Genomic DNA, 25,133 nt, shown 5'->3' with positions numbered 1-25,133 from the left:
TATTTGGTGTCATTTTTATTGCCTGTTCCCCTGCACATCAGAATTCCCCAGCAGTCTTATACCAAGTTCCATTGGCCACTTAGAGCTGCACCTTAGCCAGACCATCTATCTTAAGGCTGGTTCCACTTGCAAATCTTAACATGGTATTATCTTATTTTTTAACAAAAAGCCTAAGTCAAAGTCAGCAGTTTCATTGCAATACTAGCATAATAAAATGTAAAAACTAGAGGCACTGAAATCTGTACAAATACAAAGGTACATTTGATGGCTGTGTGGATATTCATTTACTACTTTGTTCATTCTGTAATAGTCATGTTTCAAAAAGCCTGTGTAAAGGCACATTAACAATCCAAATCTACAATATCATACTGTACCTCACTTTCACTGCAGTTTAGTTCCCTCTCCCCATTTCAAGGCTCATGAACCTTAGAATATGGCTCTTGCCCTTTTTGCAATGAGAAGAGTGTTTTAATCGATTTAAGCATGGGGAAGGGATTTACAACCTCCTTTTAGCAGTGCTATAATTTGCTCTGGCTCTTGGTGCAAAACATGAAGGATCTGTGTATGCTACCACACCGTCACAAACAGAAAATCTGGCAGCTTCTAAACTAGGCAAAACCAGCCAAGTTTGCCCTCAAAATGTACACTTCTAGACCAATGGTTGAAAAAGATTTTAAATTATATGGAATAAATGAAAGCTACTCCATCTAAGGTTATGGAAACTGTAATTAGAACGAAACTAGAGGATCATCTGTATGGCAATACTTCTAACTTATAAGAACAAGAGAGCAGAAAGAGACAGAAAAAGTAGATGGCTTGGTATAATTTTCAAAAGGCTTTTGATTAAGTTAATCTTTTATGAAAAATACTGAAATCACACATGGTAGGTATTCAAAGAAATACATAGAATTAGATAAAGATCTAATACAAAGCAATAGAGCGACTGCTCAAATTGATTTAACAAACAGTAACTACTAGCTGTATTAGAAGCTAAAGACCATTCCTGCTTTTAATTTATAATCTAAATTCTGCTATAGTTTGTAATTATAGTACTTCACATTTGTAGATCTTACCCCAATAGAAGGATCAGCAAATGCAGCAAGGTGAAGGAAATTCAGAAGGACTGACAAAATTTTAACCAAATGCAAATACCTGGCAGACGACACAATGCAGGTACGGTCTACATGCAGGCAATAAAAAAAAGTAAAATGGAAAAAAAAATCAAGCTAGAAGGAGCTACTTATAAAAAGATGGTTGTTTATGTTGAAATTTTCAACTTCTAAAAAATGCAGGGAAACAACAAATAAAACAACATAAGTTCTTCTTAGATCTTACAAATTGCAAAAATGTACATTTTTGAATGTTATGTTAGAGCTTTACTGTGCACTAATATGACCTCATTTAAAATACTGGCCACAATTTTGGTCACCATGTTACAATATACATATTCCTGCTCTAAAAGCAATCCAGAGACCCAGAGGGACTAGGTGTATTCCTGAGCTTAAAGGAGTGTCCTACTGACAGTCTAATAGAACTAAATCTGTTAAGTCTTGAACATAACTGTAGATGATTACATGGGGGACAATGCCAATACCCTAGCATACCAAAATTAGTTACATGGGCCAAAAGGCCTCATTTCTAATCTTTGTCCTCAAAAGACAAGAAGTCCAAAAGGAAATGAAATATAGGCAAGATTAAAAACATTTAAAATTACTACACCAAAATTACATAGTGCTGAAAAATGAGGTTTATTCCTCAAAGAATTAAAATACAATAGGTATAAAAGAGGACCAAGTGGTCTATTTTTTAATTTTACATTGCCTGTCCTCCCTCATTCGACCCCTCCCCCCCCCCCCCAAAAAAAAAAGGCAATTTACATCTAGGGGTATTTACACAGCACAAAGCAAAAATTAAACTAAATGGCAGTTAGCAAGAGACTGGTGTGGTTTATAAAGTAAACTGCAGTCTGCGTCCTAGACAAACATTCTGGAAACAAAAATGCAGTTCTGTGCAGTATTAAAGTTTTCAAATGTCCATAAATTTTACAAAAGATACAGTCTTGTTTTTGCTGCAGTAACATTCAGTAGGCATTTATGCTGTTCCTCTTCTGATGCGAGGCAGTGCATAGATTCCCTGAAGAATAAGTAAACATTCCCTACGTGTGATTCAACTGTTCGTTTACTGTATTTTCCGTCTCATGAAGTGCATACAAAATTCATGGGATCAAGATTCACTTATGAGCTTTTGCAACACGCTGCCTTAGTTGGAACTGGGTCGCTTTGTGCTTGATGGTAAGGTCACCCGTTGCTCGTCCATACGTTTCGCCTGTGATCTCATGATAAGACTGAAAAAGTCTTCATCCGGGACTGTTGGACCCTTGGCTGCTGGAGGAGGTGGGGCACACCTTTGGTCATCCAGTCTTGAGCCCTGTGGAAGGAAAAAATATGAACGCCTTTTGTCATGTGCAATATGTGCCCTTAAGCTTGACGATCAAGACTTCTAAATCAAGATATCTGAGGTTATAAAGAATATTCTTTTTTACGATTCTTTAACATAAACCATTGCCAGCTGTGTTCCTTTTATACACCTGCAGGAATTCTGTGCACTTTTTGCAAACAAACTCCAGAGCATTTGAGCTACTGCTAGATCTATAATAATAATCTCTAATATGTAGAAATAATGCTTAGAGAACAAATACTGCTGTTCTAAAAAGAGCGAATACAAATGAGAGGTTATCAGGTTCACCAAGTCCACGTGTGACTTGTTCATTTATCTAATACGTTCATTATCACTATCCTTTTAAACAACGACAGGCTCTTTTATCATAACAGTATAATACAATAATGCAGAAGATTGAATTAAACCAAATAAACGGTACATAAAAGTCTTGATAATATGTCCTTAGACATCACAGTTTTGTAGTTAATTCTCCATTAATGCCCTCAGGAGTTCTTACCAAATTCAAAGAAGTCCTACCTGGCACTTGACTAGCATGTCAAAAAAATCTTCATCCGGCTCTTTGTTGTCTGCATTAGCCATTAGATGGCTGAGTACGGACTGGCTGTTTTGCTGGTTGATTCTAAGGCCAGGAAAGTTGCCAACACTTGCTCGCTGGTCATCTAACCGCCTGCTCTGAGAGCTTGCCAGCAGGTCTAGGAACTGATCAGTGTGAGGTGAGACAACTGACACTGAATGTGCTGGGGAAACAAAAATGTAAACGTTTTGCATTTAGAAGAAAGTGTTACAAACTTAACATTTTATTCTGCATTCTATACCTCAGCTACAGGTCATAAAGTGTGTTTTCACAACTGTTTTAAGAAAAATTCTAAGTCTAAGATACAATGGGGAACACCTGGCTAGTGTCAACATTTCCAGCTTCAATGCACAGGGATGTTTGCTAAAATGCAGTGGCTCCAGATTTAGTGATCAAAGCAATCATAAGGTTTACCTTAATTAAGTTCTGGGAAAATAATTAATTATTGATCAACAGTCCAGGAAGACCGCAGATAACCAACAAGCAGGAACAGAAAAGTGGAGGAGGGAGAGAGGGCAAAGAAAGGCAAGAGATAGAGGGCAAGAGCTCCTTGTTCTAGATCACCCTGAAAGATCAGATTGGAGTTTGTTATTCTGTGGTTTTTAGGGAACTCTGATTTCCTGTTTAAAGAATCCCTCCATTAAAAACTACCTCTCCTGTTCAGTGGGTGCATTTTAAGAATAGAGAGATAGGTTCCCATTCATTTAGTAGTATCCGAGTTTACAGAAAGGGAGAGATTAAACCACAGGTTGTTTTCTATTTAGTTCAGAAGGCAGCTTATCTCTTCTTTTGGCCTTTGTAGGCATTATTCAAGAGTCAAACACTTGGTAGCTATCTGGGGTTTGTCTCAGTGGTTAGGACATCAGGCCTCTGGGATGCCTCATTTGAAACTCTGTTTGTTTATGTTTTTTTACTGTGTGTATTGTCACTGGCAAAGTCAGTGTGGTTGAAATATTACTTTTCACCAAAATAGTGCCAAAGATAAAGATACCAACCGCTCGGGTATATTCTTGCCTTTGGCAAAAATCTTTACATATTGGGGGGGGTTATGATTATTTTACTTATTGATTTATTGCTAGGTCATTTCCCGATATTCTGATTTTTCATAACCCCAATTTCTAAGAATATATTTCAAATAAGAGTTTTGTCCTTTAAACAGTAAACAAATACAAATTACTTTAAACACAGAGAGGTTATTACAGTAAACTTACATTTCTTCATTGCTCTGGGGGGGGTGGAGGAGGCTGCTGATGGCACCGACAGTCTGCTCTTGCTGTCCTCTATAGAACACCTCTGGTCATCCATTCGGTTGCTCTGGAATCGACTGAGCAGGTCAAAGAATCCCTCGTCTCCAAGCATGTCAGGACTAACTCTCTGTAACACATATGCAAACATGAGGAAGCACTGTTAAACTGTTCAGCAAATATCGCTACGATCTAATAAACTGTCATCATGGTGTTTAGATGCATTGCTTATGAAGCAAGTAGATTAAATCAGTTTCTGAATGCCCATTTTAGAAACTTGTCTGCAGTTTCTAACACTTAACTGTTAATAATAAAAAAAAAGGTTGGAAATTTAATACATGGACCTACAAGGTTGGAGGCACAATTACTGATGAAACAAGTCAGATGTATTTTGTTTGAGCTAAACAAAAGAGCAAAATGATAAGAGTCAAAATATTAGACACTATTTGGCATATTTGTGCATTTTACAATATTTGTACCAGGATGTTGCCTGATCTTTGATAGTCGTTCGGCAGCAGACAGACAGACTTGCTGACTAGCAAAGCAGCGCATACAGCCACAAATCAGGATAAAACACTAGCTCAGCTTACCTAAAACTTATAGTTTAAATACTAAAAATAAGCGATTTGAGAAGCTAGAAAAGTTAAATCAATAAAACATTCCCAGTTCAACTAGGTTATAAAACATTAAAATAATTTGAAATAAAGTGGTTACTACACTTTACATTCTGCTTCATGGTTTAAGTTTAAGAATTTCCGAGAAACAAATACTCATATATTCATATATTAAACCCCAAACAAATTCATACAGTACATGTATATAGGTTATAAGGAAAAAATCCTACAAGGTTACCTCTATGTTCAACTTTCCATGCTTCCATATACAGGTTTTCCTGAAACTAAGATTGTTTCTACCCTATGTAGTGAATGATTGGTCTTCTGTTAAATTACTGAACCTTCTGTTAATCAGGAATGATGAAGAGCATGTCAGATTAATTATGCAATCACATATAAACTGAACCAAGGGAATCACCACTGAAGAACACGCTCTGTGGTACCTGCAACTCCGAAAGTGCTTTTATAGAGAGGTGCTTAAGCAAGAAAGCAACACCCATAACCCTGTCTACATTTAAATCACTGAAATAGAACTGAAAGGAACAGACAGCTTCCCTTTAATCTATAATAAACACGAGTTCTGTTTTTCTGTTGTATGCTAAACCACCAGCATTTAATACAAAGTTTAGCTAGCCCCTGCACTATGGTGACAGCTAGCACAGCTCTTACACACTAATATATATTAATCTACATTAGATTGCAATGGAAAATCAGGTGTTATGACCAGGTGGAAACTGTAAAAGGTTACAATTCACAATGAATATTTAAGTTGTTTATTACATATTTAAGTATATATTTTATGTTACAGTTTCTAGTATAGTCAAATAGATTAATATATTTTAGGTATAGTTTCATTTAAAAAAACTGACAAGAATAGTCTTGAGATTCAAAATCTAATCAATTTCTGAATAAGGAGTTGGTATTTGATTAGACTGCCCTTTCAGTACATTATGTAGAATTATACATAATACAAAATTAATGCTGAAAGGTATCAGTGCTTGCCTTTTGAGAAGCCTGCTCCTGGACATCGGTGCTCTCGAGTGTGTTACTGGTATCCTGTAGAACTTTAGTAGAGGAGCCGTTATTTTTGTGTTTCTTGCCTTTCAGAAAGAAAAGCTTGGACTTTGCCAGGAGTGGTTTCTGCTGTTTTGTAAGAATTTCACTGTTCCAGTTCTGACCCTTTGAGAAATGAAAGAAGCTCCATTTTAATTTACATTGCAAAAAAAAATACATACACTTTAAATCTCTCAAAAATGTTATTTTGATTTTAGAATGTAAAACTGGTGTCTTGTTAAATATCTGAATAGGCCACAGAAAAAAAAAACTCTGTACTTTGACTTTATCAGGTGTGAGTTTCATCAGCTCCATGTTCTCCATACTGTGACGCCTGCCCACCCTTGGCCGTGCTCCTGCAAAAGAGAACGTTCATATTTGAGTCTCTGTAAAGAAAAGGCTTTAACTTCTTTGAAAAATCCTTCACAGTTAAAACAAATATCTTTCATAAAAATACTGCAAATACTACAATCCATGAATCAGAACGCGTGGGTCGGGCTTTACCATGCAAGTTGTAATCAATCTCGTGGTTTTCCGATAGAACCGAATTATTTGTGCTGTAACTCAAACCCAGGACCATCTGCAGATCAGAGACGTTCATTCTGGCTGTGAGCTCACCACTTCTGTCTCCAGTCTGTACAGAGAGAAGAAAAAAAGTTAATGAAAATAAATGTCCAAATATGGTTTTGGAAAAGCTTTAAAAAAATTTAAAAAACAAGAGCCTTCCTTGAAATCTTTTTAGATTTCACATCTCAAAGGCCAGAAGAAGGGTACTAACAGGTTAGGGTTTTAATTTTTCCTTTTTAGTTAGAAATCCATCGAATGCAGAATTTCACTGAATTTCACACCTCTCCTGAGTGTTCCTCAAACATGCACGAGAAAGAATGAGGTTACACTGCTCAGAACAAGAGGTGCATCACAGATAAGTGGAGAAACCTCATCAACAGCACAGCAAACCTACAAGCTTCTGGAAGTTCACAAACCTCAAAGTACTGTAGATTTCAAAGCTGAGATGGCCACAACAATTAATCTCAGCCGCTTGTACGCTGACATTTAGAGTCCTATTCACAGTTGGCTAGCAACATGACGCAGGCTTGAACTTTCAATATGTGGATTATAAAATTCAACCTGCCCTAGGGCAAGCATATTTACTGATCAAGCCACTCTGGTGTGCCTAGAACTGAAAGTATAGAACATGAACACCATCAAATAAAGTACATCAACCTACCTCTTTTGAGATTTCCAGATGTTTTTCTGCAAAGTGCATAGCTTGATCATGATTCCCCAGTGCAGTGTAGGCATTTCCTAAGCTCCAGCATGCCCGCCCCTCCCCAATTCTGCAGTGAGCATTGATAAGCAAGGAAGACACAATGAAAATGCACATCATGAATGGTTCCATTAAAATACCAAATCGAAAACATTGAAACGTAAGCAGAAAATTTCAAAATAACATGTTTGACATATTATAAAACAGTGCATTAGGGTTTCAGAGGCTCGTCAGTATCAAATATTTTTCAGTATGGACTAGGAAACATAGGTACTGTAAAAGCAATTTTCCAAGCAAGAACCTTCTTATGAGGCCCTGACAATTTGACAAGAAGTGAAGTGGCTCTCATTTATCCTGTCTATTTCAATTTATGAGACAAAGATTAAATGGAATTTAGATTTTCTAGTGTTAACTTATTATTAGGCTGGGAACATTTGAATAATACAAATTCGGAAAATGAAAAATACGTTTACATGAAAGAAACAAGCCTGCTTCTCAGTATCTCATTGTCAATCGCCAGTTAAAGTAAAACCGGATGCACGCTATGAGTAATCCAAGCACTGATAATCAAACACAGATGTACACAGACCTGTCATTCAAATCTTGGGCAATAATGAGGTGTTTAAGGTGGTAGTCTATTGCCCTCTCGTAGTCCTGCAGCAGGGTATAAGTGTTTCCGAGACTGTAACAAGCCTGGGCTTCCACAGCCCTGTCCTTCAGCTGTCGAGCCAGTTGTAGTGTTCTCCTACAAGTAATGATGAGAGCAAATAAAAATGGCACTTCCACCTGCTTTCATTTGCAACAAAGATAATAAGCACCATCCTAGCTTTACAAGTGCTCTGCTAACAGCTTTCGTAACTACTATTATCTACCAAGCAAAGTAAAACAATTTGTCTACATTATTAATACTCAGGTATAAGAATAAACATACAGTAGATTTCCTAATTCTGTACATACTAACTTTAAACAGAAAAACATCTGAAAAGACAGGGCTCCAAGTTACTTACTTGTAATGTTCAGCTGCAAGTGAAAATTCCCCAAGAAAAATATACGCATTTCCCAGGTTACAATAAGCCCTTCTTTCAGCTGCTTTGTCACCAAACTCCTTGGCGATTAGAAGTCGCTACAAAAAAGGAAAATAAGGAAAAATGTGGAAAGCGTTTAAACTAAGCAAAAATTCCCATCAATTTTAATACACTCTAGCTGCTGTATGCAAATAAAACTAACCAAACCTCAGATGTCAGACCGAGATAATCAATAATTCACATGTAAACCATGATTTTAATGTGTCTAATTAGATTACAGTACGATTACCTTTATTTAATCAAATGTTGCTTGCGATTATATATATAGCAATTCTGGTCAAGAAGATCAGTATTACTATCACTTTACTTCCATTTAGAGAAATAAAAACCTGTTTGGTAGTGAATATGCACAGCTTCAGTAAACTTTTATCCCTTTAACTGTTGTTTAGCCATCACATTAACAGTTATAATGTGTACTGTATTATTTTATTGCAATTATAACAAATATATATCGAATAAGTAATGTCTCAGAGTTTTTCCCAATACTCCATACCTGTTCATGGGATTTCACAGCATTCCTGAATTTTCCAAGGAGGTAATGTGTGTTACCCAGGTTTCCATAGGTGCGGCCTTGTGCTGCCCGGTCCCCTAACTCCTTAACAATCGATAAGTTTGCTCTTAAAAAAATAAAAGTCGAAACAAAAATTATACATTTTTGTGCAAGGAATCACTGTTGATTTCTTCATACATGTTTCATCACATGACTGCACCAAATAGGCTTGAGAAATCTTGAATAAAATGTAATCGCAGCACTACATCAAGAGGTTAAAATGTAGATTATTCACATCATAATAAAAGCACGCTACGGTTGTATAATAACACAAAGGAAATAATCAAAATGTAAAAAGTAGTTTATCAATGTATGCACTCCTCCCTCGATCACTCACTCATAATAGTCCGCTGCTTTATGAAGAGCAACCATGGCTTCTTCTGGAAACTCGCCCGGATCGGCCCCACTCCAGCAGATGCTTTTCCCCTTGGCGTGGTAAACGTTGCCGAAATTATAAAGCGCTCTGGCTTCCCCAACCTGTCACAGAATTTCAAGAACTCGTGACAAATATCTGGGGCCCACGATTTGGTGAATAAGACACATGGGGAAAGAAAGCCGGTACATCTGCTTCTGAGAACACGTTAGCTTCTTCTTGTTTCCAAATCCGTGTTCTTTCATCGATGGAGCATCAGGTCTTATATCTGAGATCTTTCACGTTAAGCAAAATTCCTGTCTAGGTTTTCAATAAGCAGACTAAGGCGAAGGCACAGCCCTTCAAGTCTACTGTCTAGTATTGACAGCACAGGGGTGCAACTATTAAACACAGACTAGTTTAATAGTTATCTCTAGTTCTGCTGCATCCTTCCAGCACCAGGACAAGACAACCCTGACACAGCACAATGACCGAAGAGAAGAAAAAGTAAACATGGTTAAAATATAATGGTTTAATCCATGCTTGGTTCATTCCATACGCAAAAATATACTTGAGCCCCCCTAAGATAAGGTTTACATTATTTACGTGGGCATTCTATTCAAAACAATACAAGGAATCATAAGATTTAATAAATACAAAAACAACATCTCACCTTATCATTAAAGTCCCTTGAGATGTCCAAGTGTCTCTGACAACAAACTATTGCTTCATCAAATCGCCCTAAAACCTTCAAGGTGTTGCCAAGATTGCCACTGGCTTTAGCTTCGCCAAGTTGATCCCCAATTGTTCTGCAAATAAAAATACCACTGTTAACTCTTGTTACCCCCAAAAGAAAAAGCAACACACTGGCACTGCATTAGAAGAAAAGTAGAAAGCAGGAAAAAACATTAGGGACACACTCCAGTGAGGCAATGTGTGGAGAAGAGCAGATCACTTTATTGTACCTGGTCAGAGTCAAGTCATGATGGTGGTATTCCAGTGCTTTCCCATACTCGTGCAAGTGGAAATAAGCATTCCCTAACTGACTGTAAATAGCACTGAGTATCTGGAGGTCTTCTGTCCCAACCTGGATCGCAGCCTCAAAAAAAGAAACGCCAGCTCTGTAATCACCCACTTTGCAAAGCCTTTCTCCCTCAAGGGCAAGCTCAAGGCAGGAGGCCTCCATTCTAAAGGAAAGAAAAACAAAATCAATGAAAAGTCATCATAGGCCAGCACATCTGAATACCAGCTACTTCAGCTTTTAAGCAAGGGAAATACATTATGAACCTCTCTCTCTCTCCAAAAAAAGTTGCTCAGAAAAATATTACTATGCAATCAGGTTCTTGGGATCTAAGCAAGTGTGTTCTAACGTCATTAAAAAATTGGCTTCTGTCACCAACTTCTACTGATCCAATCTATCATGTTTGCATGTAATATCCAGTATAACATTAAAAACAACTTTTAGATTCACCTTGAGCACTTTACTATAAAATAAGGATATAAAAATAACTTCGATCCTATGCTGCTACACAGTGAAAATGTTCTAATTTCCTTCAAAAACCCAGCTTCATGTACAAAAATAGTGCAGAAGGGACCACCAAAGTTATTTAACTAAAGAGGAGTCTGGGTAAGCAGGGTGTTCTTGGTCACTTAAGGGTCCAGGCAGATCCCATCTGAAATTTCTTGCAAAAACTGTTTGCAAATGGAAACAGCTCTCTCCATGGACTGAAAGAGTGAGGGCTACTGTATTCTAGAACACAACCTCTACCAAACATTCAATCTCCAGTAACTAATTTTGTGTATCATAAAACATTTTGAATGTTATAAAAATAACAGATCTAAATTCACACACCTGTGTGTACACGCAGGTAAATGTAAACACCTGTAATTGTAACAGTAACTGGATATTGTTTTTAACTACAATGTTAATGATATTAATAGTGCAAAACACAAGCACCTTATCTAAAAGATGTTTTTGTCAGCAACTTTGTTTCATATACTGAAGCTATGAATATTTATTCAAATATATTTAACTTTTACCCCATAATTATGATTCCTTCTCAAAATAATTCGCATATGCTCAATCTAGATGCTTTACTACAAGCATTGTGGGTGGACGTCTAGGTTTACTATCAAACTTTCTCTAACTAGGACAGGGATTCATTTTATTCTTAACGTTTCACCTGTCAGTGTTAACAGCATTACCATCACCTTGAATCACAGGAATACTTCAAGACAATATATCAAATTACATTGTGATTGTGTGAAAGTTTTATCTATACATTTTTGACAGTTCTAGTCAAAAGGAATGCACCAATGGTAAGAGATATAAATGTTTATTAAAATATTGTTTACATGATAAAGCAGATTTCAAACCTCTACTGTTTAATGTGAATCACCTACTTTTGTATGTAAATGTTAATACATTTTATTAGAATTTTGAAATAACTTTCAGTATTTACTTCCCCATACATAACAGGAAACAAATACAAAATATTAAAACTTATTTAGAACATACTAAACATTCACTATCTACAATAAAAATGTTGATAAAAAAATAATGTTTTTAATCTTGTTAAAAGTCAATAAAATACATATAATAGCATCAGTTTAGTCTTCACTAGGAATAAAATACACCACAAAACAGAACATCAAAACTTAAAATTGGTACCTGCTGTTTTTCCGATTTACACAATCAAAGCACATGGACATAACCGACATCTTTAGTTTTTGGATGGTTTTCCAGTTTTGATTCTGAGCCACACGATGTAGAAATGTCCCATGTAACTGGCAAGACTTCCAAGGGGGAATATTCCACACATACAGGCTTCTAGTGTATATACACATAACTCATGCGGATAGAAAATTCTCCAGTCCCGCAAATACTTGTAGGGCTCCTCTTAAAATAATGACCCAAATAATTGATTCATATACTTTATATGTTCCCAGTTGCAGTTTACTGCTTTAACCACAAAAATCTTTAAATATGTTAAGACCAGGGTAACTTTAGGTTTCACAGGAATAACTGTTTAGCATAATCTTAGTTAATCTGATCTCAGCACACCCCCCATTACTTGGGCACCTGATGTTGTCTGTCACTTGTGATTAAGAAGAGCACCACTGCAGTGATTATAGTCACACTAAGCAGCTCTAGAGAATATTAATGTGCTTTGTAACAACTGCCTTTGAACCTAATACATTGCTCTGAGCTGCATACAGCTGCTTTAAACAAAGTCAATTTAAATTACCCAAAAGTTTTAGAAGCATATACATGTTAACAAAACATACAGAGAGTTACTATATTTTAGAGAAAATAACATCAATATAATGGCTAAAAGGAATTCGATTTAAGATGTGTGGCAAATGGCTTTGTCTGGTCATCAGATCTCGTGTATAATGAGAAAACCTTTTCCTATTCAATACAGAATACAAGCTGAGCTCAAAGATCATCTACATCTACAGTCATCTACAGAATCGTCAATGTTAGTACAGTATGTTTAGTTTGAAAATGCCCTCTGCAAAGAATCGGGTGCTGAAAGAGCAGTTCCTTTTGCTCCTTTCCCCCACATTATGTATGACCATATCCAATGTGAAATCAGGCTCTTGTGACCTAAACATGAAAGTAATCATACTTGTTGCGGGGCCCATCCCAGCAAGTAATGGTCTTAAAGCAGAATACACCCCTGGATGGGACACCAGTCCATCGCAGAGTAGACAGACAGCCATAAGGGACAATTTTCTCAGAAGCCAATTAACCTACCAGTAGGTCTTTCTACTATGGAAGGAAATCAGAACACCCAGAGAAAACTCACATGAATGTGGGGAGAACACACAGCCTCCAGGCAGACATCACCCCAGGTTCAGAACTGAATTTTAATAACTACATTTTTGCTAATATCTTGGTCAGACACATGCCTTATTTTTGAAAAGTTCTGTAGAATATACAGGCTCCATTTTGCATTGTATTTGAAGGCAAACAAGCCTAAATTTCAGCTTTACTTGACACTCTTTCTCCTAAGAGACAATGAATGCAACTACAATTAGGAAGTACACCCACATCACTGTCATCTCAGATGATTCACATTCTGTAATGCACAAACTAAGACAAAATTATGCCTTGGTAAGCCAATGCACTTAGTGAAACCAGTTTACAAATTTAGCTCCTTCTATCATTCACCAGTCAAAATATAAAAGGGAACAACTGAGCTCTATACAACACTAAAAACTACAGTTCCAAACCCAGAGACAACTCAAGGAAGTAGGTTTTAATCTGACAGGGACTACACTCATGAAAAAGCTGATGATGCATGTGGATAGTGGACACAGCAGTACTGGCCAAGTACTCGGCTTCACTGGACCTGCTGGGTGCAAGTTCTCTTTGTGCTACACCTGTCTCTGTCATTGACAATAAGCAGACATAGGACATACGCTCAATGAAATTAGAAGACTTCAAAAAAATAACATGGTTACACAACATATGGATTAATAGGGAACAAGTAATACTGTAGGTTTATTCCATGTTGAAAAAAAGAAGAAAGAAAACAACGTTTAGGCCGTGGAGCCTTCTTCACCTGAAGAAGGCTCCACGGCCGAAACGTTGTGTTTTCTTTCTCCTTTTTTTTTAGCATGGAATAAACCTATTACTTGTTCCCTTGCAGCCTACGCATGCTGACGAGGCTACCCACCTGAACTACCACATATAGATTAATATATGTGTTTTGTAATTCCAGACCGTAAGGATTTTGTAGATTTAGGTCTTGTAGACTTTAATAATTTTAAGATTTAAGTCTATCTAAAACTTGGGGTTTTAATTAGGCTTATATATACACATTGTATTCAAAAGGGAAGGGAACGAAATAATAAAAGGAGCAGTAAAAATGTTATAGACGCAATTGTAGACAGTTCATACTTTTCTTTGCGCTATCAATAATGCATTAACAAAGGTCATTACCAATTTAATCCACTACTTTCCTTTTACAGCCGTGTGAATATTTCAAACAGTAGAATTGTTAAGTGCATATTAATGCAGTTTCTGGGAAAAAAAAAAAGATACTAATGGGACCTGGCAACATATTAAAGAAAACGTCAAGTCGATGTAGAACATTAGTATTCATCCGGAGAATATAGCCACTTCCCTTTTATTAATACACTTTCTTTATAAACTAAATTGTTACTGTATATTAGAACCGAAAGAGAGGAAACAAAACATTACAAATACAGCAAGTTTCTCATCATCAATGTTTCAGTGGGCCATTAAATATTGACAAAGGTGTAACTTGGTACATGCTTGCTTGCTATTCCACTTCATGGGTTCAGACCACGGATTGCATTACCTCATTATGTTTCTAGAGAAGCAGGTGCACGATGCGACCCATACCACAGCACAAAACAAAAACTACGCACAAAAAAAATCATTAAAGCATGAACATATGGTTTGATTCATTTCATCCAAATAACAGGAAGTCTATTGTCTTTGCTATACTAAAGGTTCCCCATTTAATATGCCTTTGTAAAATCCTTGGCTTTTTGAAAGCATCCCCATTATCCTGTCAGGCAAAATGATGTACTATATACCTTCACGTAATCATAGAGATGACAGAACTCCTCATCTTATTGATCCAAGAGCTAACTATAGTACAACATCTATCAATTTCACTTCTTAACCTTAGTAATATATCACAATACACCACATACAAAGAACATCAAAAAACACATTTTTGCTACTGGAGAAATCTGATGAATAAAGTGAGAACTGCCGATATTCCTATATTAATAACATTCTTAGCAATACTGTCTTATCCTGCATATGAAATGAATTTTACAGCATTAGAAAATTATGTATTTATGTAGGTTAGGATATAACTCATAGAAAATTAAAAATAAGGGATATTAAGTCAAATGTTAAAAGCCAAATGGATTCAGATGTATATTAACTGACATCAGGTGAACACCATTAAATGCTTTAATGCATACTATATGCTATATTAAATCATCCTTGTCCCAGTGAGAAAATGTATTCAAATATCTAGATAAAATGCAGATGCAAACCACACAGAAAACAGGAGACACTCCATATAAGTTTAAAAACTGTTGGGGGAACAATTATGAGTACTATCATATCGAAACTATTATAAAGAACAAGTGCTATTCTCACATTCCATTCTTTAGACAGGAATTCCAATATAATTCGAAATTATTTCCATATATATTCATATGAGGTTATAGAAACTCAAAAATAGCTTGATCTATTACTTAAGTCAAATCATAGTAGCTATAATAATGAGTTTAATCACCTCATTAGTAATAATACCAAATGTGGAAAGAACTTTTCTCCAAGCTAAATTACATAAGAACAAAGCATAAAGTCATTTTAAAAATTAAATATCCAGTCCTACCTGTAGCGAATATGAAACGAATGGTCTTCATCCCGCATGCTAACCAAAATACCACCTGCATCCATTGAAGTGCATTATAAGTGCGGTAGTCCTAAGAAAATCCGGTAACAAGCCCTGGATGTATTGGCAGGTTCTGTCAAGCAGGTTACCTTTGTGAACCAGGCTATAAAAGCAGCTGGCACTGGAAAAGCTTATGCTCCTCTGTCATTGCCACTGCCTTTAAGATCTAAAGAATCAAGGATGTCGGACATTGCCGCTGTAACAAAATAAGATGTCCAAAGTCCTTGCACAAGTGGATCTCTCAGTCCCGTTCAGCTGCTCTCTGCAAAGGGAACACAAGATGCTGTGTTTGAAGCCTCATTTTCAAAATGAAGCACCATAGCAACACCCAGCTAATGTGCAAAAGCAAAGCAGGCCGACTGCGAGATCAAGGTGTCAATCACTATGAGAGAGGAGCAAGTTGCTCACAGTATCCATGGGGATTTTAGCAAGCTAGAATGCCAGAATGCGCACCAGTTGGGACAGAGGTGTCATAGATAAATTCTTTTCTGCTTTAGTTTTTGCTTATATTGACAACTGCCAACAGAGACGTGGGAACACTTAATAAAATATTTTTCAGCAGCATCTCGAGGTACACACCATATGATCCCAATTGGTCATGCAACACTTTTATACAGCTTGATGTTAGCCTTAACATCAACAAAACATTCATCTTTGATTAATTAGAAGCAGATGATTTTATGTGGCAGACTAGTGAACCGACAAGATGCCGCAGACCACAGAAGCAGTAACACTAAACGAGGGCATAGATGAACAAGAAGGCAAAAGAAGTGAAAAAACGGTACAATTAATCTTTAATCTATGATGAATACCAACAGCACTGGATACAATTGTTTAGAATTAAGTTTAAGTTCTTAGAATAAAGCTCTCTTTACTGATAATAACTCATTTTTGAAGTCCACAATTAAAACTTTAAGTAAACTAATGAGATGATGACTACAAATAGTTTGTGCTGCACAAGACAATTTATGATTTATTTTTAAAGCTTCAATTAAAAACATCACTGACTAATGCATAAGGTGTATACAGGCTGGACACTGTATTTTAATCCTTAACACTCTACTGTGTACTTCACTCATATCTCAGGAAATAATTCTGTTGCATTTCTCTTAAAATTCAAAACCCACTTAAGACCAAGAGTGATAGAGCAAAATGTGCACATAACAACACTGCAAGCTGAATGAAAACAGAATGAGAGTATGGTAGAGATAGCATTGAAGGATTTCAATTAATTTTGCTTGAAGGGAGAGGTTAAACCTATATGTACATTTAAACAAAACAATAGTTAGTTAGGACCCAAACTTATCAAACCTCATGTTTTTCAAACAGATTATGGTGCACAGAAATGTAGTTTGTGAAACCTAAATTTACTCAGTTTTTTATCTGTATACAGATTCACAGATGAACATTCTTATATAGTTAGGTTCTGGCACTTAATGGAAATGTCCCACTTAAAACTGAAACTTTAATAAGGACCTTATATTCACAGGAAGCTGATGTTTTCTATGCAAGGTCTTCTTTTCAAAGAGGCTTACTATTAGCCAGTTTTAAGAAGAATTGTTCATCTTTACATAATGTATACCTTTTACAGATTGTTTTGTTTTTGGTTGTAACAAAAATATGACAAGGGTCACCCCAAAAGTAATATGCTATTTTTTCTGACAAATTATACACTCCACTCATTGGCACTAACATCAAAGCAGAGGCAATACACTGTTGAATAAGTGTGCCTCATCTTGGTGAAGCAGCCAGCAATGAAGCATTCTTTCATTGTTTAACTGCTTCATCCAATTCAGGGTCACAGGGGAGCAGGATCCTATCCCAGCAAGCAAGGGGTGGAAGGCAAGATACACCCAGGGCAGGACGCCAGTCCATCACAGGACACACACACACACAGCACACACACACACACAGACACACCAGGGCCAATTTCCCCAGAACTATTAATCTACCAGTGTCTTTTTGGACTGTGACAGTTTACAGCAGCACTTGGAGGAAACCCACACAAATATCAGGACAGCACACAAACACCACGCAGATAGCACACCAGGTCTGGGATTGAACACAGGGCCCTAGTGCTGCGAGTCAGCAATGCTACCTACTGTACCATGATGCCATTCCAACAATGAACCACCATCATCTAGGCCTCCCACCTCATTCAAAGAACTGAACTTATGAAATTCGGGGGGGGGGGGGGGATGGATCACCATCGGCCCTTCATCTCCCACAGCCAAAAATGTAACCAATTTACAAAAAAGCTGTATGCCTTCTCCTTATATCCTGTGTGCACTTACATCCTGGGGATGAGGGTAGAACTTCAAAATTCCACCAGCTACAGCAAGGAGTCAGTACTGGTGAAGAAATAAATTTAACTGCAATTGTCAGGAGCATTATTTTTGAATGACTCTTGGATTTCTTAAGGTCATAGAAACGGAATACTGTTCTTATTTTAAAGGTGTAAATTTTTCCAGAAAAGTTTAATAACGGGAGGCTGGGGTCCTTGAACTGTCAGCGTAAAAAGCCAAATTAAACAGTGTCAAGGTTAGCAAACAGACTCAATCCTAGCAGCTGTGAATAACACCCTGTGTGATTATATTTAACAAGATTATTATCGAGGCTTCAAATCCCGCTTGGTCATCACTTTTCTAAGCTACAACTAATCAGCTTAAACAATAACCTGTGGTGTGATACACAAATGAGGAGGAGGCATATCTTAAATATTATACTAATTCTCAACTCACAAAAAATAAAGCAAACCATACTAGTAACAAAACCCTTTATAACTATTAAAACTAACATTTTTCTTTTGCACACCTGGAACATAAGCTTTTCATCTTAAATGAAAATTTGCCACAAGGGTACCAGACAAGCACAGGACTCCTTTTAACTCAAGAAAGCGATATGGATCTCTATTTAACTATTTATTGCATTAAAAGTATAAATGAAGCAATACAGACCATAACCTGATCACAAAAATAAGTCTAACATTGGCAGTGGTTTTGAAGAGCAAAATTGTCTAATAAGCACCTGACAACTTAAGGACTAATATTAATTGTTAAGCTTCTTCTCCCAAATCACAAGAGGATGAGTCAGAGAAGCCATACACAGCGTGCAACATCTTTTCTTCTTTAATTATACTGGTATTTCAGATGTATGCTACTCATCAAAAGAAACATCACTGTTAATTGCAGCAAACTCAAAATTCAAATTCTTATAATCAACTTTACAGCTGATGCACTGACATTTTATTAAACAGACATGATGAGGGTAGAGTACATTCATTGTGCTAATATTCATCATCAACATGTCTGACTGACAATCGTCACAAGCTGGCAGCAGTGTGGCCACCACCTCAAGCTGCAATTCTTCAAAACATGCTTTATGCCAGGTGGTGATGTCTTGTAAGATACTGTACTTATTCCTCTCATAAAGCCTGGACAGGTATGTGCCTGTTCACTGGTCTCTTAAGCCTAGATTTCACCAGTCATCCCAGCTCATTCCACAAGTGTGCAGTGAGGCTCAAGTCTGGAGACTAAGGTATCCACTGGACAGATTTCACATTCCCATTATATTGTTGCAGCAAGTGGAAGGGCACTGCCCTGCTGGAATATTGTCAGGTGAGATCTCAGGACTGTTAATGTAATACCATACAGTCACCCTGCCATCAACTAATGCAGAGTATCTGTCATAACAAGACACTCTGGCCATTAATACAGTAACAGACTTGCAGAAATCCCAACAGAGTGCTCTACTTAATACACGTTAAATACTAAATAGAACTTGGCTTTACTGCTCATGAGTTCACCTCCAACATACAGATGGCACAAAGGTAATGTTCTACTGATGAGGGGCACAGTGGTTCCTTTCTTTTTTTTCCCCCGGGCTTGACATTCAGCAGGTCATTACAACTGCGCATTCAACTCTCTCACAGACAAGAATTTCATGCTTACGGAACAGTCACTCAAGTGATTCACTGCCAGTCATGAAAGATCAATTAATCAAAAGAACATAAAACAACGTAATCAGCACTCAAAATCTCTGTATTTTATTTTCCTACAAAACATACATGAGTCAATAGAATGAGAAATTTATTTTGATGCTCAGAATATTACATTTTCCTAAAACTATCCCTAAGGTCTATTCTCCGACAGAACCGAAAGACTACTGATATGACCAAGCAGTTTAGAACAGTGGTTCACAAATTAATGGTTAATTAAATCAACCCAGTCTCAAAGGGGTTCTATTCATTCTTGAAAGTAGATGAAGTGAGAGCTCATTTGAGAAAAATATATCCGGGGGGAGAGACTAATATAGGGCCTAGGCTCACCTCTATAGCTTTTGGCCATACTGGGGTCCACACATGAAAAACACCATGGCAGAGCAGAACAAGAGTGACTGCTTGCAGTAACATCGGAGAAGAAGGTATATGATGATTTTGCTGGCAAACTGCATTTAGTCCACTGCCACTGTGATTGAGCAGATGCCAAATGCTTGAAGAAGAATGCTTCTAAAATAGTTTATGTAAGAACTGGATTTAGTAGTAATTTTAACATTTTACACGGAGTAGGATTAAGTCATTCCTTGTGCCATAATACGCACTGCTTACTGAATTAGAGAAGAGAAGTTTTTTAGTGCTGTTGGACTGAACATGTTACGTACTTGAAGGAAAATGAAAATGACATTACCATTCCTTAAAATGTTTTAAAATGATTATTCATTTTGTATTTTGGCACTTTATTAAAGTACTTGACATTCGCAACAATGAAATAATTATATGGAGTGTTGACAGGTATAGGCAGGACTAGCTGAACAGGAAATTTCACTATGATGAACGATCTTGTAAGGCTAATTACGAGCAATGGCGACCAGCTTTTGGGAAATTTTGGAGAAAAAACATTATTGGGAGATTTCCATCAAAAATAAAGGTTCTGAATCAGATTTCTTGAACTTAACACGGCGATAAATGCAATTTATTGTGTTTGTACTTTCATTTCGGCAAAACAGAAAAGCATGCTTAATCCTTAAGATCTACAGAATCTCTCCCAAGCAAGACAAGCACATGCTGCTACAAGCCAATAAAAACTACGTCACTTACGGCCCAGCAGACAAAGGGCAGGACACAGTAAGCTTTACTAACCTGGTACAAGTTAGTGTGTTACTTCTGCAGCTTACAGCACTGTTTTGGGGGGAAAAAAAGTTAAAAGTTAAGTTAGTTCAAATGAAGCAAGCAGTGCTAATATCACTTGTACATACAGTAAGTCTGTACTCGACTCTAGAATCTAGTCTTAAACATGATGACATTCCTTCATTGTACACATTTTGAGCAATTCCTCCTTAGTATTTACTGGAAGACTAGCCAATGGTTGTCAGGAAAAGCAACATCTAACAATCTGCCATACCCTCAAATTAATCTAGATCACCAAAACATAACCCTGTACTACTAGCAGGTCCATAGCCTTTATCAATTTGAAGTGTTGATTAAATGCATCTAATAAATTTGAAAGTTAAATCAACACGAGTGAAAACCACTCTTTGTGCATATTTATGAGGTTAGGTGACCCGATTAATCTTTGCTCATGACTGAAGACGATACTCTTTTGCCATAACCTCCACCACCAGATGAAAAGTCCACGGTAGGCCTTTTCCTCTCTTTTACTACCGATATGGGGGGGGACGAATGTGCCCTAAAGTAAATGCATAGAAACAATCATCTTCGACAGCTGTACTCAAAAGAACAGCTCTTTTCTGGTTTGAAAAGCAATTGCCTTGCCCTGTCGTGAAAGACAGATCCGATTATTTTTGACGTTTGTCTAACATCCCAACAACTTTTCGATTAATCTGTTAACATTCACGAGGCCAGTCAGTGCAAGTGAAAAACGAAAAAAAGCTCTAATTCCATCTTATCTAAAGTTATTTCTGAGCTGCTCAGTACCTCGGGCACCTTTGGGGTTGTTTGCTTTGTGCGTTAATGCACAACTTCTCGAAATTCCCACACGTTTTTTTAAGTTGCAAATAAATTCAAGTCCGAAAAGCTTATGTTAAACATCCCCCCATTCCCCTAACATTTGCATGGAGTACATTTTTAAACTTTTTAAAGTTTTCCTATCGCCTACGACGATCATTACGCAAATTAGGCATGTTTAAGACTGCATTTAAATAGCACATTCAAAACTGACGGTGCACGACAGTAAAATAGTCAAATATGTTTACGGCTGTCATGAACTATACAAAAATAACGAGTCGGACAGTTCCGAAACAGATGATCTGTTCGTTTCATTAACCAGAACACCAAAGCTGTACAAGAAAAACTACAACAAAATCAAATATATTGTTTTATACATACAGTCTTAAAACTGCATATACTTCTTTTCGCAAGAGTAGGTACGTTTAAGGTGCATATTGTTGTCAACAAAACCACCCAGCTCTAAAGGCAACATTACAGACGAAACATAGACCAACTGGTAAACTCTCTACCATGTGCCGATTTTAAACTTTTTTTCTATAATTGAAACATGTTATTTTTTAATATTTCTGTTTTTGCTGCTACGGCATGGATCAAAGCAAATACAAAATTCAGATTGTTTAGCTAATATTATACTATTCTCGACGAGGAAAAAAAATTGCTCCGGTGTTTGTATCCAATACGGTACTCCCTCGCTACAGATGAGCAGCAGTGATCTTATTTTCAACACAGAGTCAATAAGAAATTAATAGTCGATCTACCTTCACCGCCTGATAGTTATCGGCCAGTAATACGAACTTAAAATAACAGTAGTAAGAAAGTCTGTACATGTTGAAACTAGCATGAATGCACAACCAATCAATACTGTTCCAACACAACGAGCTCGACAACATTACTGGCGACAGCAGGAATAACTTCAGAAAACCCGAACTAAAGATCGGCAGACAACCAACGTACTCACCTAAAACTGAAATCGAGGGTATTTCTTGTTTTTACGCTTTTATATATCTATTTAAATCAAGTTTCTCTTTCCCACGCCTTCACCCCCATCTGCACAATAAAGTTGGCTGTGACGGTTAAAGTTCAGTCATCGGCACGTTCCGCCATTAGTTCGGACAACTTTGTCCTGATTCGGCAAACGTTCAAGGGCGACTAACTGTAAGTGGTCAAGTCCAGTGGCCAATCCGGTTGAAGGAGTTCAAAAACGAAAGGCCCTTGCCAGACAGAGCCACGCCTCTCAGTGTCAGGACCGCGTCCAATCAGATTTGAATATTTACCCTCGCGCTTTGTCGCGTCAGACGGTAAACAAGTCGAAACATTTTCATTGGTTAGAAAACACCAAATAAACTTTTTTAAAGTTGAGTAAACGCGTGGCTGTACTTCCGAAAAGACTTTCAAACGGTTACAAGTTTGCAATAAAAGGGTGAGCAATAACCATTTTGATTTAATCTAGAGCGCGGCTGCTCTTGATCCTTTCTGGGCACAGCTTTCTAATGGCACTGTCACTAGAAAATAACAATATTTAACTGGTAAATTCACTTTTTTATCAATTTATTTTTATGTCTGAAACACATGTCGCGGACGCAGAAGAGCATATGTATTTTTCATCTTTTACATCTCCAGCTGTTGCTTTTGTACTATAGTATAAGCATAGCAATACAGTACAGCACTGTGTTATCAGGTACGTATTTGAAAGGACTGATGTGGCTTCACATTTGCCATAGCAACATAGCACCTCCCCCTTACACGTGTATCTGTCAATGCAGATGGTGGGCGACTGGGGTTGCATTATTAATAAACCTGACGGCACTTTCAGGCGTAAATATATCTGGCGAGGAGATGCTGTATCACACGGAAAATAAGCCCATTAATAGAATTTGTGAACGTCAGTAACCGTACGGGCAGCCTGATAGTTGCAGTATACGTCCTACAAGAACTGAGGATGAGCTGATGCTGAACGGTTCTTTCCTTTAAAGTAAGTATGCAGGTAAAGTAATCACCTGTCGAGTTGTATCTCCAAATAATGAATGGTTTTATAATGTGCATGCGATTATATCAGCTTTGTTGTATATGCAAGACACCGACTAAAGTTCAAATTAATGTTTATGCTCTCATATCTAGCAAGCGCAGACAGGCTATCTAGGAAAGAAGAATAATTGTTCTACTGAAATGTAACATGATTATTATTTTCTCAATAAATGTAAGGAGATATTTGTTTATTTGTGGCATATGGATCAAGGGAAAGACAGGAAGACGATTCTAGAATAGGTTATTACTGTCACATATTGCAGAGAAAATAGCTACAACTGTTTCTGAAGTTTCAGAACCTGAAACTGCTGTGTAACGATGGTCTGTTCCCCAAACTTTTATCAGATGTGTCCCTATCAGTACGTTACATCTCGCCAGCTCATGTTCTTATTTGATATGAAAATGTGAGTTATTTAACATATTGTAATGTTACATACTTTAACAGTAAAATAATCATAATAATTATAATAATTGCTTACACTTATATAGCGCTTTTCTGGACACTCCACTCAAAGCGCTTTACAGGTGGAGAGTCCCCAATACCACCACCAATGTGCAGCATCCACCTGCAATAAGGAATAGATTAATAGTTGTGAAGAACATCACTAATTTTACTAATCATTTGACTGTCATTCTTTCCAGCATGTCTCCAGATAATTTTTTAATATCTCTGTTTTTTCTGCTAAGGCATGGATCAAAGCAAATATGTCCTGGATCTAGGCATGAGTGATAAAGCCAAGAAAGGGGAGGACTTCAAAGCAGAATCTGAGGAAAATTCTGAAGATGATGGTGATTTCATAGAGCAACCTGGTTCTGTGCTATGGGAGAAATCATTTGAGCAAAATATATTAGTTGAAATCAGTGATGACAGCAGTTTCCATTTTAGTGACCAGCAGGATTCATTCATCGTCTGCCTTTCACAGAATTCAGCAGAAGATCCAAGTCTTAATTTAAATGGTAAGGTTATTTTTTTTTATTTCTGTGATTATGTTACATAACAGTACCAGTTCCAAGACAAATTGTCAAAATAAAAGCAATACAACTGATTTGAAGTGACATATTCTGGAGAGTTTTTAGATTGTGATTATAAGTTCAATTTCACAAGAAAAATGCTCCTTGATAAGGCATAACTGGGTTTGTTTCTCTATGTTTTTGGAAAATATATGAAGATCAATATTCATTTAAAAAATAATACTGAAGTTATGTGAAGTTATGTATTCAGTTAACTGAATTATAGTTATATTATAAGACAATAATTAGTCAAATAGAGGTAATATAATCAACAAATAACAAATGAACAAAGATGGTAAATAATGTTTTCCTGGAAATTCATAATTAATAAATGTAAAAACACTAAAATGAATTCATTGTATTATAAAAATATCAATCTGCCATGAGCTCATACAAATAAGGGTCATGTGAACAACTACTTGATAAGCAAGCGTGTAAGGAAATTTAAGAAGAGGTTTAAAATTTCTACTCAGCTGTA

The 25,133-nt window shown here is 36.9% G+C and overlaps 2 protein-coding genes across 5 annotated transcripts in view; one reads left to right on the top strand and one right to left on the bottom strand.

The window, feature by feature from the left end:
* Window positions 1-1,735: 1,735 nt before the first annotated feature.
* gpsm2 (G protein signaling modulator 2) lies at window positions 1,736-22,744 on the bottom strand. 4 transcript variants are annotated; one of them, XM_088926876.1, is made up of 16 exons: window positions 22,578-22,744; window positions 20,792-20,830; window positions 15,595-15,916; window positions 10,165-10,386; window positions 9,873-10,008; window positions 9,185-9,324; window positions 8,791-8,914; window positions 8,220-8,335; window positions 7,802-7,957; window positions 7,174-7,282; window positions 6,450-6,579; window positions 6,225-6,301; window positions 5,895-6,071; window positions 4,246-4,408; window positions 2,977-3,197; window positions 1,736-2,427 (listed from the first exon to the last, which is right to left on the bottom strand). In XM_088926876.1, exons 3-16 carry the CDS (start codon window positions 15,657-15,659, stop codon window positions 2,260-2,262), a joined length of 2,004 nt encoding a protein of 667 aa, XP_088783002.1. In that variant the 5' UTR covers window positions 15,660-15,916; window positions 20,792-20,830; window positions 22,578-22,744; the 3' UTR covers window positions 1,736-2,259. The 4 variants fall into 4 exon arrangements, with proteins under 4 accessions (XP_088783002.1, XP_088783003.1, XP_088783004.1 ...); XM_088926877.1 differs by lacking the exons at window positions 15,595-15,916; window positions 20,792-20,830 and having other exon boundaries at window positions 22,578-22,680; XM_088926878.1 differs by lacking the exons at window positions 15,595-15,916; window positions 22,578-22,744 and having other exon boundaries at window positions 20,792-20,826.
* aknad1 (AKNA domain containing 1) overlaps window positions 16,361-25,133 on the top strand; it is a 22,027-nt gene continuing 13,254 nt past the window's right edge. The window contains exons 1-3 of the mRNA XM_088927207.1: window positions 16,361-16,415; window positions 23,822-23,884; window positions 24,332-24,601. Of these exons, the coding sequence (XP_088783333.1) occupies window positions 16,361-16,415; window positions 23,822-23,884; window positions 24,332-24,601 (388 nt within the window). The remainder of the gene's footprint in view (window positions 16,416-23,821; window positions 23,885-24,331; window positions 24,602-25,133) is intronic.

This window comes from Atractosteus spatula, chromosome 11 (assembly GCF_055471065.1).
Source record: "Atractosteus spatula isolate fAtrSpa1 chromosome 11, fAtrSpa1.hap1, whole genome shotgun sequence".
NCBI lineage: Eukaryota > Metazoa > Chordata > Actinopteri > Semionotiformes > Lepisosteidae > Atractosteus > Atractosteus spatula.
The sequence above is the reverse complement of the archived record's forward strand: the minus strand, read 5'-3'. Positions and strand labels throughout refer to the sequence as shown.

Bases quoted from the DNA above. Each gene is read 5' to 3' on its own strand.
- gpsm2 (XM_088926879.1), bottom strand. From the start codon at position 12,046: ATGTGTATATACACTAGAAGCCTGTATGTGTGGAATATTCCCCCTTGG. The intron at 10,009-10,164 runs GTACAATAAAGT...TTTTATTTGCAG, and splicing joins CATGACTTGACTCTGACCAG to AACAATTGGGGATCAACTTG. The intron at 6,072-6,224 runs GTACAGAGTTTT...CATTTCTCAAAG, and splicing joins TCACACCTGATAAAGTCAAA to GGTCAGAACTGGAACAGTGA.